General features: G+C 33.7%; 1 protein-coding gene across 1 annotated transcript in view; it reads right to left on the bottom strand.

The window, feature by feature from the left end:
- The window catches only part of LOC140437473 (insulin receptor-like), a 468,993-nt gene extending 451,533 nt beyond the window's left edge, over window positions 1–17,460 (bottom strand). Inside the window, exon 1 of the mRNA XM_072527022.1 lies at window positions 16,985–17,460. Within this exon, the coding sequence (XP_072383123.1) occupies window positions 16,985–17,350 (366 nt within the window). The 5' untranslated portion in view covers window positions 17,351–17,460. The remainder of the gene's footprint in view (window positions 1–16,984) is intronic.
- Between the last annotated feature and the right edge of the window lie 812 nt (window positions 17,461–18,272).

Below are 18,272 nucleotides of genomic sequence, written 5' to 3' on the forward strand. Positions count from 1 at the left end.
TCTAAAAATTTTAGTGAAAACCTGTATTAATAGCAGAATCTCTGAAATTTACAACACATAAAGAGATAAAAAGTATTGAAGTGTGTTGAAGATGTGCAATTTGGTCCTGTAAAGCTAAAAGTTATACTGTGGGTGACGAAAACTTGATTACACGCAGGGAACTAGAACATACCCCTGAAAAAAATTGAAAAAACAAAATAGGCAGATAGTGAGTGTTAGTGTTAAACGTAAATCAACCGATCAATATTTGTGAGAAACCTTGCAAGGTAATACATTCTGTGTTAAGAGAAAATCCTGAACAGTTAAGTACTTTAACAATCAAAGACATTTACTATATTCGTAACACTATTTATAAGAACAGAAGAAAAACTTTATGGTAAAACCGAACAGACCTTTTTGCGTCTATAAAAACAATGACTGTTAAGGCAATAAAACATGAAAACTTCGATTTCATTACCGCCGATATTGAAAAAATTATCTATTTTCGTGTCTAACAAATGTTACTCTTTTTCTGTATATATTGGAAAATGTAATTATATTCCACTTGCTTTTTGTTTACTACCAAATAAGAAGGAATATTCTTACAAAAATCTTTTTAAACTTTTGCAAATTACTTAAATGCTTAAGTTTGGAAGTAAATCTGAACCTAGAAATTATTGTGGCAGAATAAAGTACCAAAGTAGAAATGGTAAGATTTCTTCGTCGGCGGAACCCAAAATTCAGATTTTTGCTTTAAAAACTTATACAGAAGTAAAACACTTCACTGTGTTGTGGTGGTATTTAGGTATAAAAAATATAATTAAAACTTTTAAAGAGTGTCGTCAAAATTTATACAGTAGCATAACGTGACGTTTTCGATCTAGATCAGATCATCTTCAGTGCCTTCTTTTGTAATTGAAGCTAACACTAAAATTGTAGCTGTGACATCAATAGATGGTTTTACATTGTTCAAATTTAAATTCTAATGAGACTTTAGGTCGATGAAATAATATAAATTAAGTATTAAATTTTTATCCAATGTCATCGACCTAGAGTCTCATTAGAATTTAAAATTGAACAATGTAAAACCATATATTGATGTCACAGCTACAAATATCACAAAAACCAAATGGATGTTAGTAAGCAAAACCCAACAACCACCACAGCAACTGATATTAGACAATGAAAGAATTGAACACGTGGATTCGTACATCTACTTGGGAACAACAGTTAACTCAAATTGGGATCAAGCGAAAGAAATACGTATAAGAGTAGAAAAGGCAAGAGCATCGTTCACTAGCATGAAGCAAATTTTCACCTCTAAAAGCCTCACCCTACCTCTCAAAATTCGACTTCTGAAATGTTATGTATTCCCGGTTTTGTTATATGGAATGGAGGCGTGGACAATGACCGCAACATTGATGAAAAAAGTAGAGGCCTTCGAAATGTGGGCTTACCGACGTATATTACGTATATCCTGGACTGAGCACGTGACCAACGAAGAGGTACTACGCCGGATAGGTAAAGAGAGAGAGAGGTAGGAATAAGTATAAAGAAAAGAAAGTTGGAATACTTGGGTCACGTTATGAGACATAATAAATATAGAGTACTACAACTGATCGTTCAAGGGAAAATAGACAGCAGAAGGGGTCCAGGGAGGAGAAGACACTCGTGGCTCCAAAACTTGCGGCAATGGTTCGGATTATCATCTGCTGAACTATTCAGATCTGCCGTAAACAAAGTCAGAATAGCCATGTTGATTGCCAACGTTCGGAACGGACAAGGCACATGAAGAAGAAGAAGCTACAATTTTGGTGTTAGCTTCAATTACAAAAGAAGGCACTGAAGATAATCTGACCTAGATCGAAAACGTCACGTTATGCTACTGTTTACATTTTGACGATACTTTTTAAAAGTTTTAATTATATTTTTTATACCTAAATACGTCCTAAGAGGTAAATTATACGAAGCCATGAATGAACTTAACATTCCCCATAAATTAATAAGGCTCGTAAAAACAACTATGAGTAAAGTGATCTGCAGAGTGCAAATACAAGACGATATGTCACAAGCGTTTGAAACATATGCAGGGTTAAGGCAGGGAGACGCGCTGGCGTGCCTTCTCTTTAATATAGCGTTAGAAAAGACTATAAGAGATGCCGAGTTACACAATAGGGGAACAATCTTTAATAAATCAACGCAGATTATGGCTTACGTTGACGATCTGGATTTGATCGCACGTACTACACGAGGACTTAAAGAGATGACTTCCACCTTCTTGACAGCTGCACAAAATATGGACCTTAAAATAAACGAGGAAAAAACCAAAATGTTAGCATCTATTCCAAATAACAGAGATAGAGCTAGAAACGCCGAAGAAAACTTCAGTATAGACCAATATAATTTTGAGGTAGTAAATAAGTTTACATATTTGGGTTCTCTCATAACAAACGATAATGACACATCTGAAAAAGTAAAACGGAGGGTACTGCTAGCAAACAAATGTTATTTTGGACTAAGCAAGCAGCTAAAAAACAGAAATTTAAGCCAGAAAACCAAACTAATAATATATAGAACACTCATCCTACCAGTGCTGACATATGGGTCAGAAACATGGACCATCTCCAAAACAGACGCAAATCTTCTGCTTGTCTTCGAAAGGAAGATACTAAGAAGAATAATGGGCGCATTCTGTGAGAATGGTATTTGGAGAAGGCGATATAATTTCGAATTGTACGAGAAGTATAAAAAAATAGTAAATGGTAGAGATGTAATATCCTTCATAAAAATAGGTAGGCTTAGATGGGCTGGATATGTGTCAAGAGCAAATGAAAATTACCCACCCAGACGAACTCTATTATCGGTCCCAGTGGGAAATAGGAGTAGAGGCAGACCACGACTGAGATGGAGGGACGGTGTGGACGAGGACGCAAGGAAAATCGGCGCGGCAAATTGGCAACGGTTGGCGATGAACAGAAACGACTGGCGAAATAGACTGGGGAAGGTCAAGGCTCAACTAGAGCTGTAGCACCACTGATGATGATGATGATACCTAAATACAAATGTGAAGTGTTTTACTTCTGTAAGTTTTTAAACGATGGTATACAGCCAACTACTGGGATTTTCCCATTAATTTTTATTTTTGCTTTAATCCGTGCCTTCTATAAATTGCAAGGCAAAATAGATGATGAGAAAAATGTAAGGAAGACATGGGAATCTAAAAGTTGCATTCCACAACTTATCTCATTATCTAAGCAAAAATCCTTGGCGAATTGGTTTCTAGTACTCATAAAGAGTGTATCGAAATAAAAGAAAAGACAGTTAAAATTTGATTTCACGTATAGTGCCCCTGTATATTCGCTTATACGTATTTCATCCTACCAGGATTCATCAGAGTGACTGGTACAGAAGCTCAACGAAGTTTTTATAACCAACAGAACTCATAGCAACACCACATTAAGAGAAACACTATTTTAATTTCATTTTTTATTAAAAATCCCAAAGGTATATAATTTTACGGAGATAAGTTTATGAATCTATTTTTATTTACCTGCTATTCTCGGGGACGAATCGATGTATTTTTCTTCAGATAGGAGATTAATCAAATTGGTCATTTTAATCCTGGGGACGAATTAACGCAGCCCCCTTACATACCCTCAAAATTTCAGCATTTTAAAGTTAAAATTCAAAAACACTAGTTTGCTTAACTTCTCTACAAATTATTTATGTGGTACATGTAGATCAAGAATTATAGATTTTGGGTATTAGCGATGATGGTTTCTACATAGATGTCTAAACATTTTCTTCACGGCACTATTCCCTAATACTGTTCATTATCTTATTTTATAGCATAAGTAGACCTATTCCATGTTCGGTTTGGTAAAACCACTAGATTTGCTGGTAGCATTAAAGAATAAATTAATTCTAATACTTTGACTAAAAGTTACAAATAATAAGTAACTCAATTAGAAACTATAATTACCAGTCATAAAATGTTGTGAACGTATTAGGGCCTTGTTTAGTGGATATAAATATTAAGTTGCACCTTTTCTGAAAAGATTTTTACCTTTCAAAAAAATAAGATAAGCATAATGAGTCAATCCCCGGCTGCCTCCTAAACCCCACCCTAAGGAAAAAATCCTTACCAAGAATCTGTACGCCGTCGAATGTTACAAATAAAAAATGTAGCTGATGCTGCATGTAAAAATGTTTATTAGCAGTTTTTGTGTAGAATGAATCGTTCTCTCAGAATCAACGCTTAAAGCGACCAGCGATTAAGTAAAAGATGTAGACGAGCATTCACTGGCAAGAGAACATTCGGGAAACACACTAACCGGGCAAATATTTATACTGCTTGGATATACTGCCTTTAGTTTGCCATCGCCAAACTTTGAGGACAATCGAGAGCCCAAAAATTATATTGCTAACATCATGTTGAATAATGCAGCCACTTTTGCAACAGGTATACTGATAGTGGCTTTTCTACACCTGATGATATTTCGGAAGATATACAACTACTGGACAATTGTGAGATACTTTCAAGGTGGTCTAGCCGGAACAATAGCCGTGGCATCTGCAGTTGAGCTTTATTACCATCTTGAGAGCATAGCTGTAGCAGCAGTAGTGTCTGTACTGTTTTTCTTCGTTTCGATACTGATTCACAATAGCGCCTTAGAAGATAACTCGAATTTAATAGCATCTCACCTAATTGACTCGTTTATAGCTAGCGTCTTGTGTCCTATAGTAGCATATCGAGCAAATTTCAATTCTAATAAGAAAATTCATATTCTATGGCAATTTATTTGCATTTGTGTGGTGCCAGCTATAACCTCTGTGTTCGCTTGGCTGATTTTTTAAATATTCACTCTTTCTAAACTTCTAAGAAATAAACAAAAAGTTTTGAATCATCGAAGGGCTACGATACTTCAAAAGTTTCTACCCAGACAAGGAGCTATGGAACAATTGTTTATGATTGATAGTAAAACAGATCATATATCGTACCTGGAGAATCAAATAGACGACAGACGTATTTGATAAGACTACAAATACAGATAATATTAAAGTTTCTGTTTCTGTATAAGATTTTACATTTTTCGTACCTTCGATTTATAAAGAATGGGTTTATCCAATTAAAGTATTACCTTCTAAAAAAATTAATTTTAAACTAAACTTGTATCATTTCGACGGTAAAAATTCGATATCTTTTGATCAGAGTGTCTTATCGACAAAGGCGATATTTTAAAGGCGACGAGTGTATCTTTCGTATGCAATTTTTGTATTTTGCTACAACCAAAGTCAGTTTTTATGAAAGTGTTAAATAAATAAACGCTGCACGATTTATTCCATTTTTACGATTCTCATGATATCAGTAAAATTTATTACTTCCATTGACTGGTGATTGTGAAATTTTCATTATCAAAGCCTAATCTTTAAAACCTATGTTAACATGAAAATTCGATTTTGAATTTTAGCAGCAAATATGAGACATTTGAAATATGTCTAGAGAACGCAGAATTTAACGTACCTGTTTATAATCAAAAAGAAACAGTTTTAAACGGTTTTGGTAGTTTTTAATGTAAGAGTTCAGCGTTTTTAAGCATTTTTGTTGCCAAAATTCAAAACCGAAATTTCAAGCTATAGTTTTTCAAGATTAGGTTCTAGCAATAGAAGATTTATAGTGATCGGTTAATGACTGTCACTACGGTGACAGTTATTGTCACCAGCATGACAAAATGAGTGATACATTTTATTGATCTCATGATAATCGTAAAAAATGGCAAAAATTGCGTAACGTTTATTTATTTAACATCTATATTAACACTGACTTCATTTGTGGCAAAATACAAAAATTGCATACCAAAGATACACTTTTCACTTTTAAAACGCATTTTGATTTTTGTCGATAGGACACCCTGTTCAAAAGATATCGAATTTTTACCGTCGAATTGATACAAATTTTATTTAAAATTGATTTCGCGCGCGTAACTGACATTCAGAATCGCCGGTCGCTTCAAGCGCTCTTTCTGAGAGAACGGTTAATTTTAACCAAAAAAAGTTAATAAACATTTTTGTTCAAAATTATCTCTGCTACTCTACGATGGGGTTTAAGGGGAAAGCCGGGGTAGAAGTGGCTTATTTTTCTGAAAACTTTTTTGCTTATTCTTGGGATCCCAAAATTGACATTCTCAGCAAAATTCAGCTTGTTCGTATGATTTTTAGATTTTCAGTGGCATTTTCGTCTCTGACAACTGGAATAAGAGTCGTATATAGCAGATCTGCGAGGAGAAACTAAATGATGAACAGTTTGGATTCCGAAACAAAATAAAAAAATCCCTCGAGGCATATCCTTCTACTATACAAAAAGTCCAAAAAGCTGTCTGCTTTATGGACTTCGAAAAGGTATTTGATCGGTCTCAGCATGAATTAATTTTTAAATATATGGAATCAGCTGGACTTAACATATATGATTTCATGTTTTTACTGCCAACAAACCCCAACGATAAAAGTGGACTGACTATCTGTATCTATAGTAGGATTCCAATAAAAGTAAGATGGTGAGGCAGGGACGTAACTCACAAACAATGTTTAAAGAATAGTCGGAAGTAATCGGAAGAGACATTCAGGTAATCCCTGTGCGGTAGATAGAAAGCTGTGAAAATACCGGAGAGATAATAAATAATAGAGAGTATCAAGTGAGAGAGTGAGAATACGGTAACGTTATTTTAGCAATGCAGCATGCGAAGTATAAAAATTAAATAACGTAAATGATTTTAACGTTTACGGGCTCTGTTACCGTACGTCGGATAGCGAGTTTGATATACGGTAAGGTTAACAGCAAATCACACCAATTCGTCAAGACTCTTGACTGGTACATTGAAGTTCCTCTTCTGTAATTTTATTTCTGTGCATTAGTTAATAAGCGTTTTGTGTTTTCTTGGTTAAGCCACATTATATTGCTTAATATATTGTGGTTAAGCATCTGCGGGACAAATAAAGCATTTTGTTATATTTCGTTATATTTATTAATTATGAACACGTATAATAGTAAAAAAGACAAAAAGGCAAATATGGTTTTTAATTCACTAAGTCTATTAGGGTATGCTAGACGACACAATAAAATGCACAGTCCGTCGGGTCCTACAATATGCAATATGTTAGTTATTTAAAGTTGAAGTTCCTTCGTTTGTATCTTGTATCCGTAATAATTGTGCAAGCCTTGCAATGTCCTGTTTTTCAAACCAAAAATACTGTTTGGCTTGCTCAGGCTCTAAGCTATCAAAACTGAACACAGAATATACATTTTGTATGTTATCATTTAAAATATGATTCAGTAATAAATCTTCTATAAGTTCGTCATTTACTTCAACTAATATTGCTTGTTCTAAGATGTCTTCCAAATTTTTGTAGAAAAAATTTGAAACCCAAAATGTACAAAACCAGACAAAATATATATCTTGGGTGAGAGAAAACATAAAACAAAAAAAACAATAATTATTTTGCTGTCACATAGGACATTTGACTGACAGCTGCCAATTATTAACGTGAAGCACCAATTCGACCATTTGATAGCTCTAAAATTACATATCCGTTAAAACTTATATACCGCAAAAAATAGCGTTTAGGTACGTGTCAAAATAACGGAAGGATAAAATTTTAATTGATAACTCTCTAATATAAGATACACCCACGGCACTGCAAGATTTACTGAGAGCGTGGAATGCCTTCGGAGGACTAAGGCCTAGGCACGTGCCTAGAGCCCGTAATTTTTGGGGCCCGAAAATTAGGCTCTATTTTGTTATTTTTTATAATTTATTTTTCTTTTTATTTAACAGGAAAACGTGATGTGTTAAATGAAGTATTTTTCAGTGAAAATAATGGTAATTATATAGGTGCTTTGGAATATTTATGCAAATTAAATATATTAGACAATAGGAAACAAACTAAAAGAAGCCAAATTTCACTCTCTATTCATTCAACAACAGATATATCTCTCGTAGATCAGTTAAGCGTCATTATTTGCTATGTTCTTCCAAGTGATATAGAAGAAAATTTTTGGGATTTCCACCTACATTTTCTAGAGGTGGTGAAAACTTTGAGAAAGTAATTTTAGAATTTTTAAATAATTTATACTGATACTGATGGATACTGAGGATCTCCTGGGTGGACCGAATAACAAACATTGAGGTTCTACGTCGGATGGATAAAACATGTGAAATTATATCCACAGTGAAACAGCGCAAGCTACAATATCTTGGACATATAATGCGAAACGATTATAGATATAACCTGCTGCAACTTATATTACAGGGAAGGGTCTACGGAAAGAGGGGACCAGGAAGAAGAAGAATATCTTGGCTTCAGAACTTACAAAAATGGTTTTCCTTGACCACTTCAGGACTATTTCGAGCTGCGGTCAATAAAGTTAGAATTGCCATGTTAGTAGCCAACATCCGTAACGGATAGGCACCACAAGAAGAAGAAATAATTTATATGTAGACTTTACTAACTGTCGGGGACAGCGTTGTGATAATATGGGTCTGACTCCTATTTGAAGTTCTGCTTGGTTTGTCTCACTATCTTCTATCCGTACGACCGCTCTTTGATTGTAGTTGTAACCTCGGAAACCTTTTTTGGATGGTGCTAGAAAGGTCACCAATGGAGACACTGCGGACGGCAGCCAGATGGTTGGTGGAGAGCGAGTCGTGGGTTCGAAACTAGCTTTTGGAACCAGGAATGGGTCCAACGAACGAAATAAGTAAAGATACGATAAGAGATATTGGAAAAGATACAGAAATAAACAAAAAGATAGATGGGTAAAATTACCAAAGATAAGATAAGATAGGGAACAGGGCGCCACTTAATTTTTTGTAAAACAATAACAATATATTAAACAACAACAAAATTACGACGCTGCTGAATGCAACACAAGTAATAAAAATACACAAACAACTATGAAGTGGTGGTAGGTATACATATAAAAAAATAGCAGAAATATAATTTGAAAATACCTTTACAAAGATATAAGTATAACACAATCATGCACAAATAAAGTTTTGGCGTATCTCGAGATATTTCAGCAAAAAATTGAATAAAAAATTATAATAAACACCAAAGATAACAAAAATTAATAAAATTTAAATTTACAAAAATACAAAAAAGGTTACTGACGTGAAAACATAAAAATTTAACCAAACCGCACTTGGTTAAGTCGATTATTTGGTTCGTAACAAAAAAAAATATATAATGTTCTTTAATTGACTGCAAAATTCAGTAGCTACTCTCAACTACATTTGATAACATGTATGATCGTTGGATACGTCCAGATAATGGAAGATGATATGATACTATACCATGTTACTTGCCCAGATAGGTGGAGATATTAAAATTATGTCACTTACAGTAATTCCTGGTGACTGCTGCTTTAAATCACTGAAGTTAATACTGTACTGGTATTAAACACTGAATTTAATTACCCTTAAAGGTGCTTTACAACTATACTTAAACTAATATAGTGTAAGATAAAAAAACTCTAATAAGCAAGTGTATACACACTTATAAAGAAAATGCACAGAGACGGTAAGGTAGCAGATACGATAATGTGAACTAAGCGTCTTAACTCGACGAATGCCCACCGATAAGTGACTTGGTTCCTCTAAAATTTTACCAAGCTACCCAAGAAAAAGGTGAGGGTATCTTCCCCCCAAAAATGATAGGCCAGCCTGTATCTATTTCTAAGAAGATAAGGTTCTAATTAACATTGAACATAACGGTATACTTCTACCTACAAACGTGATGGAATATCAAATCTCCTAGATTAGGTTTTTCTAATTTTTCTAAGAGGATTAGCTAAGGATTCGCCAGACCGGCGTCTCTAAATAAATACTTAGGTAGATTCTTCAGTCATATTCCGGTAGTTTTCCAATAAAAATTTCTGATCGTAAACACGACCATCAGCGTATCATCCACATGGGTAAAAGGAATTAAAATTAATTTAATATATTAATTAAAAAAATGTTACATAGTATAGACTTTTGTATAAATTAATATCCTTCGGATCTAGGCGTATATGTTTCAATTCATGTATGAGTTTACCATGTTAAACTCTGCCAAATGCTTTTTAAAAATCTATATAACATATAAATATGTTTTTATTATATTCTCTGCATTTTTGTAATAGTACCGTTATTGCGCACAATGCCTCTCTTGTTCCCATTCCACCTCTAAATCCAAACTGTGTCTTGTCTAATTGTTCTTTATATTTTTTATATATACGCTGTTGAATAACTTTGAATAGTATTTTTAAAGTGTGGCTCACGAGGCTAATTAATCGGTATTCATCGCAAGACTTAAGATTTTTTTTTTTTTTTGGTAAGTGTAAAAAGATAGATTTTAACCATTCAGGAATTTGACCATCGTGGTATATTTTATTAAATAATTTAGTTAAGACACTCAATATTTTCGTCATTCAGGATTTTTAATATTTCTACTGGAATTACATCAGGACCTGGTGCTTTACCACTTTTTGAGTTTTTAATTGCTTCACCTCAGATATTCCAATTTGTATATTTTCATCAGTTGGTAATGTTTCATTATTTCTTCCCTATTATCTGTAAATAAGTCCTTGATGTATTTCTTTTAAGTTTATTATGTTTTTTCTTCTATAATTTGCGTCTTCAATCTGAAAATTCCTCAAGAATGGAGATCAAGCATCCTAATACCTCTCTTCAAAAAGGGAGACAGATCGGATACGGAAAATTACTGAGGAATTAATTTATTAAACATAACACTAAAATTAATAACCAAAGTGATAACAAATAAATTGAATAAAATAATACTGGCAGAGGAACAACAAGGTTTTAGGTCGGGAAGATCATGCACCGACGCTATATTTATAATGAGGCAAGTGCAAGAGAAATCATTAGAATACAACCAACCGGCATGTCTATGTTGCGTGTACCTTACAAAGGCATTTGACCGGGACAAATTAAAAGACGTTATCCACTTACTGTATGCAAGAGAGATACCTCTAGGAATAATCAAAACGATCGAAAATATCTACCACAACAACACAATAAAAGTAAAAGTAGAAGAATTGACCGACCCTATTGAAGCTGGCAATAGGATGAGACAGGGAAATTCCCTGAGTCCTCTATTGTTCAACCTGATTATGGACGAAATGATAAAAAAAGTAAGAACTAAAAAGGATATCAAATGGGAGAAAAACAACTTAAAATAATCTGCTATGCAGACGACGCAATACTACTCTCTCAAAGTGAAGATGATTTACAACGTATCCTGCACTAATTTAATTTAACCGCCAGAATATTTAACATGTTAATTTCCCCAAAAAAGACAAAATGCATGGTTACACCAGCAAATTTACTAAGATGTAAATTGGAGCTTGAAAGTCAGATAATAGAACAAATGACAGAGTTTAAATATCTAGGCATCACATTATCTAGCTACAGAAAGCTCGAAACAGAAGTGGAAGATCAAGTGAATAGAGCAAACAGAGCCGCAGGCTGCCTAAATGAAACAATATGGAGAAATAAAAATATTGGGAAAGAAACGGCAGAATTTACAAAACAGTCATCAGACCAATAGTGACATACGCGGCAGAAACAAGACCTGGCACAGCGATGACAAAAAGGATGTTAGAAACAGCAGAGATGAAAACACTTAGAAAAACTGATGGTAAGACACTATGGGACAGAGCTAGAAGTACATATATACGACGTAGATGCAAGGTGGAGAACATCAAGAACTGGGCAAGATATAGAATAGGAGAATGGAACGATCATATAAGCCGAATAACAACAAATAGAGTAGTAAAGACGGCAAGAGACGGTTCCCCAATAGGAAGACGATCAGTAGGAAGACCACGAAAACGATGGAACGACAATTTACTGGAGGCACATCGAAAAACAAACAGAGTCATATCTATATAAAAATAAGAAGAATCTGAAAATTGGAGATTTCCATTGAAGTTTCTTAAACTTGTGATATTCTCTTCCATGTATTACCCGTAATTTTTTTCAGTTTCTTACGGAGGTTATGTGTGTCATTTTAAATTCTTCTATTTCTTTGCAATTTTCATCCATCCAGCCTTCTGTAGCTTCCTTAGTCTGCGTTTCTATTAGTTTCTTCATTTGCTTGTATTCTTCTCTACTTGTGTTTCTGTATTTTTGTTTTTTTTTTTCTATGAGCTTTATAATATCTGGTGTCATCCAGTCTTTTGTGGCACTTGGTTCTTTTCTACCCACAAACGTTTTGCCAGCGTTAAGTACTGCCGACTTCCTTCCAGGCACTATTAATATCTTTTTTTAGGCTTGTGTGAATGCTGATACAATTGCTTCATTTATTTGTTTTTGACATTTTGCACCCTCAAGCTTTGAATAATCTAGTCTTAACTTTACTTTTTTTTTCTATTGTTTTCTCAGTTTAATGTTAAAGTTAGCAAGAAGTAAATTGTGGTCGGAGGCTGCATCAGCATTAATTTCACGCTATTCACGCATTTCTAAATCTTTTGTTAACGAGAACGTAATCGATTTGGTTTCTTATCAGATTATTTTTGTTATCTTCTGGCGCACTCCACTTTTTTGTTATATACGATTCTTTAATAAGCCACATTAAAAAAAAGATCTGAGGGATATAAGTAAACCTCTATTTTACAATAAACTAAAAAATTAAGTATTACAATTTAATACTTTTATAAACAAAGAAAATATTATTTAGCCTGTATACATGTTGTCATTTATTCAGGAAAATAATATTACATGTCCAAATTTAAACACAATCCTGATAATTATTTATTTAACCCTTTCAATAAGGAATGCGGTGAAAGATCCAAATGAAGCCAATAAAAATTAAATAGTTGATCATTACTTAATATAAACGAAAAGTTATTAAATAAGTCTATTAATCATGACAAACTAATTCTCGAGTTTTCAGAATTACGAAAAAAGGAAATATAACTGAGCAATCTGAGTATATGTATTTGTTTATTTTATATATAAATTATGTTTATTTAATTTGTGTACATGTATATTATATTTTTCCTATTTTTTACTTGAAGTCACTGCCTCAGACTCTTGTTAATCTGGTTAGTGAAGAAAGTCGGCGTTGTGGTCTTAATATCAATTACACGAATACTTTATAACTGTAGGGAAAAGATACTTAAAACCAAATCAACCCGTGCTGAATGGGTCAGTCGTAAATAGTTTCTTCTTCAGGTTCCTTCTCTTATCGGAGGTTGGAAATCATCATCGCTATTTTAATTTTATTGGCCGCGCTTCTGAATAATTCTAATGAGCTGCAACCGAACCACTCTCTCAAATTTCTTAGCCAGGATATTTTGCGTCGTCCTGGGTTTCTCTTCCCTTGTATCTTTCCTTGCATAATTAATCTAAGTAAATTTGTTTGTCTCGTTAATTGTTTAGAACATTTTAAATACATTGTCTCAAATCAAATCAATCAAATCTCTACACATTTGTAAACAAACTCTCATACGGATGTGACACATGGAGTTGAAAAGTAACAATGATGAGCAAATTATACGCGTTTGGGCTGTGGTGCTACCGTAGAACTGTGAAGATATCATGGAAAACATAAACTACCAACGAGGGGGTTAGAGAACCTACATACCAACTACTGAGACTCATTGTTCAGGGTAAAACGGCAGATCTTCTTCTCGTGCCACTCCTAGCGGAGATTGGAAATCATCATGGCCACTGCGACTTTGTTAGCAGCGCGCCTAAAAAGTTCAATCGAACTACACCCGAACCATTCACGTAGATTACGAAGCCACGATATTTTTCTTCTTCCCACACTTCTTTTGCCCTTAATTTTGCCCTGCATGATATTTCTTAAAAGTTCGTACTTTTCACCTCTCACAATGTGCCCCAAGTATTCCATCTTTCTAGTTTTTATCTCATTTAGAATTTCGCATCTTTTGTCTAAAGTTTGGAGTACTTGCGTGTTAGTGACGCGGTCCATCCATGATATTCTGAGAATGCGCCTATAGCACCACATCTCGAAAGCTTCGATGTTTTTTGTGGTCAACTGTTTTAGTGTCCAAGCCTCTACTCCATACAACAGGGTAGAAAAGACATAACACCGCAGCATTCGGTGGGTAGGCGTTGGATATTCTATGATATTATTTACATTCTGATAGCCAATATCTGAAAACACCACAATAAGAAGTTATTCTAGGTTAGTAATAACAAATAAATTAGAAAGTTAACATTACGCTGGAATGGAACTAATTGGCAGATATTTAAGAAAAATACCCTTTCTAAATCTTTAGAAGAATTGGAATCAGTATTTGAATAAGACCCATTTCGAACAACCTACAACGTAAGTACCAATTATTATTTAGGTTAAAATATCCAAAAATGGAAATGAAGACAGAATTGGGAAAATATGTAAAACAGTATCTTTTGTTTTAAGTATCTTTGATTTTAAGTATCAGTCATGTAAAGTTCTCATTACACGTTATGAAAAATCTAATGAAAATCATGAGTATAATAAGACTTGTTTGTCAAACGAAGTGCCAGAAAAATAAAATCGCAGAGAAAACTACACTCATGGACAAAAATATTGAATATTTTGGAATTTTCCAATTTTTTTTTGTAGTCACTATTATTTTAAAATAATTTTAGATTATTAATAATACTCATATAGTAGGCTGATGTACTCAACTGGTTTGAAATATTTTGATGTTTATTTTGACGTTTACTCAGTGGTTACTGTCATTCGTACATTTTATCATAAAAATCCTTCTTCGCGTAAAGGAAAAATCATAATACTTCGGTTATTTTTAGTTTAATTTATTAAGTTTAATTAAATATTGTTTCGATTTAATTAAGTTTAAAACAAGTATCCCACCAATTCGGCACTGCGATGAAGTCCAAGTAGCACATATTGTAATTTTGTACGAGGAAAAATATGCACAAAAAGGTATCGCATGACGTCTCAGCAGAACTGAATCTATAGTTTCAAATACTTTAAAAACGTACCGCGAAACAGGAAATTTTGTACGAAGGCCTGGTCAAGGACGCCCAAGGTGCACAACCGCAATTAATGACCGTTTTTTGGTTCTTAATTCTACACGAAATCGTTCATTGACATCGATGCACCTCAGAAATGAGCTATTAAATGTTAGACAAGTTAATGTGAGTTCACAAACAGTTAGACGAACATCAAAAGAAGCAAACTGAAAGCCCAGACGCCCCGCCAAAGTTCCACGTCTCCTCCAAAATCATAAAGCTCGTCGTTTGGAATTTGCAAGAACACATATTTAGTGGAATATCGACAACTGGAAAAACGTTCTTTTCACTGATGAGACCAGAATCCTATTATGAAAGCCAGATGGTCAAAACTACGTCCACATAAGAGTTGGAGAACGATTCGCCAGCTGCAGTCTCGCCCAGACCGTTAGTTTTGGAGTTGATGGCATAATTCTTTGGGAAGGTATTAGTTGGGTGGTACGTACAGTACTTGTGGAAGTGATTGGACGGATGACTGGTGATTCTTATGTTTAAAACATCCTGCAAGATCATGTTTTGTTATATGTTGGTTACATTGGATATGAAAGATTCACGTTAATGCACGATAATGCTCGACCACATGCCGCTGCCATAGTGAGTAACTATCTTGATGAGGTCCAAATTCGAAGATTGGATTAGCCACCGTCTAGCCCGGATTTAAATCCAATAGAGCAAATGTGGGATCACCTAAAACGCAGCATACGATAAAGAAATCGCGTTCCAAATACGATAGAGCAGCTTCGGCTTGCTGCACAAGATGAATGGAATGCAATTTCCCAAGGATATGTCCAAAATTTACTTGCAAGCATGCTGAGAAAGATGCAAGCAGTAATAAGAGCTAAAGGGGAGAATACTCGTTACTGATCATGCACTTCTTTCAGTTTAAACCAGTTGTTTAAGCAATTTAAATTATCATTTAAGTTTAGAGTAAAATAACCTTATTTACCTAATATTAAACATTTATTTTTTTCACAATTTTCTCTGTATAAAAACTTAAAATTGTTCATTAAACATTGTTTAAATAAACTCTATTTTACAATAAACGACTTGCTTGACCAGAATTTATTTTGAAAAAACAAAAAATTGAAAATTCCAAAATATTCGATATTGTTGTCCATGAGTGTATATAATAAGTATAAGTGACAAGAAAAGTACCTGATACAGATCTTCAAAATAACAAGGCTTTTAAAAAGGAAGAGGTTGTGGCAAAATCTAAAGCACTTTTCTTCTTCTTTGTGTGGGGTGAAAAGTTTCTAAAATGTCGGCAGCTAGATGAAATATTTCTTGGACCGTTCGACATTTCCATTGTTAATGTTATGCAGCCTGGACAGATGTTTTCTTCTGACGTTCCGACCCAACGTTTTCCTTCGATTTTGCCCTGAATGAATTTGTATTTAGTGTGTCATTTTGTTTGTTCCTCTGATTTTTACTTAAATATTTTATAAATTCCCCGGTAACCAAAAACAAAATGACAAAGTAATCAACAAAGAGGTTGTAACACTGGTTAACGGAGGTATCGGGAGTATTAATAATTTATTGTTCTAATCGTCAAAAGGTAGAAATATAAACATTTTTGTTATAAATAAGCATTCTTAACTAATGTTATTATCAATGTTTTTCTGTATTTATGTTTGGCAGTTTTCGTCTTTTCAATAATTATTTATACACCATTACTAGAAATAGATATTAATTTTGATGGTGATGGCTGGACAAAACTCTAAATTAATGATTTGTTCAAAGCGATAGCAAAGAATATAGACGCTTATATATTCTATATTACGACGCTATAGAAGCGTCTATATTCTTTGGCGATAGGTTGATATGTTTTTGAAGAAAACGATAATCAGCTCAAATAATTTTTATGACAAGTACATATTACAAAAAGTAGGTTAATAAAAAATATCCATTAGCAATAGGAAACCTGGATAAAATAATAAAATTAGGTGATTTAGATATACCTCTTTCATATGAGTGTTTCCGTATAGGACCAGGGAATAATGCTTGAATAACCTTCTTCCTCTAATCAGGGTTAAGTTTGGAAATAGCTGACCAATAGAATTCAACTTTGTTACATTATACATAAGCAAATAATCGGAGATCACTCTTAACTTAGGAAACACAGCATTTTCATAATCTTTTTCACTGAATTCTGCGTAGTCCTCTCTATTTTCAAATAACACAATATGCAAATACCCGGCGATTTCTGTACAATTTTCCAAATCTTTTAAGTTCTTAGGGTCATTCCGAATGTTCATGCTTGGGCATATTTTACAATTCACAAAAACAAACGGTAAGATTAGTGTAAGTATCACGATACGAAACATAGTAAACGGTACCGCGAGATTTGAAACTGTCTCATGCTCAACGTTCAACGTTCGGCGGGAAACTGAATCATGTTATGTCAACAATCAACTTTTTGGATACCGGAGGCCAAGCGTCGGCCTCCGAAAACAACGAAACTGTCTAGCTGGCTAAGGTGATAACGCGGAACTAACGCACATTTCTTCGCAACGTTGCCAATTTCGTTCTGGTAATACATTGTAGAAATTTATTGCAAATATAAAACAAAAATATTAATTACTCTGATTGAGTTTGTATAAAATATTCCATTGAAATATTTGACATAACAATCAATTATAAATAAACTGTTTTTTTTTTTAATTTTTGTTTTTGAAAAAAGTTATCAGAAAAAATACTTATAGTAATCTTTTTCTGTTGTTAATTTGGTTGAATACTTCAGTTGGACTACAGAAATCCAAAAATTTTAAAAATAAAAGTTATAATTAAATAACCGATCTCACTTATCAAATGTTAAAAATAAAAGATGGAGTACAAAAACTCTATGAGATTTTCAGCTGCTATTAACGAGCAAATTCATGTGGTGTCATTCACATTGAAAATGTGGTGATTTCAGAAAAGAATGTTTTGACCTGGATGACAATTATTTACACCGAATTTAATAAAGTCCGAGATAAATAATGTAGTCGAGGGTGAGGTACGTTCAACCATGGGGCAGAGGCAGTCAGCCCCCTTTAGACAGATTTCGTTTAAATATCGCTGATATGTATATTATTATTTATAAGTGCACATTTCTGCCATAATCGCTGCGAATCAAAAATAAATAATGTTACCGGCTTTTACTAATTAAATAAGTAATGCAAAAAATTGTTTTAATGGTACAATTTGAACGGTTAAAAGTTGTATGGTTGGTATTTAAAATGAGTATGGTTGGTATTTAAAATAAGC

The sequence above is a fragment of the Diabrotica undecimpunctata genome, chromosome 3 (assembly GCF_040954645.1).
Source record: "Diabrotica undecimpunctata isolate CICGRU chromosome 3, icDiaUnde3, whole genome shotgun sequence".
In the NCBI taxonomy this organism is placed as follows: Eukaryota; Metazoa; Arthropoda; class Insecta; order Coleoptera; family Chrysomelidae; genus Diabrotica; species Diabrotica undecimpunctata.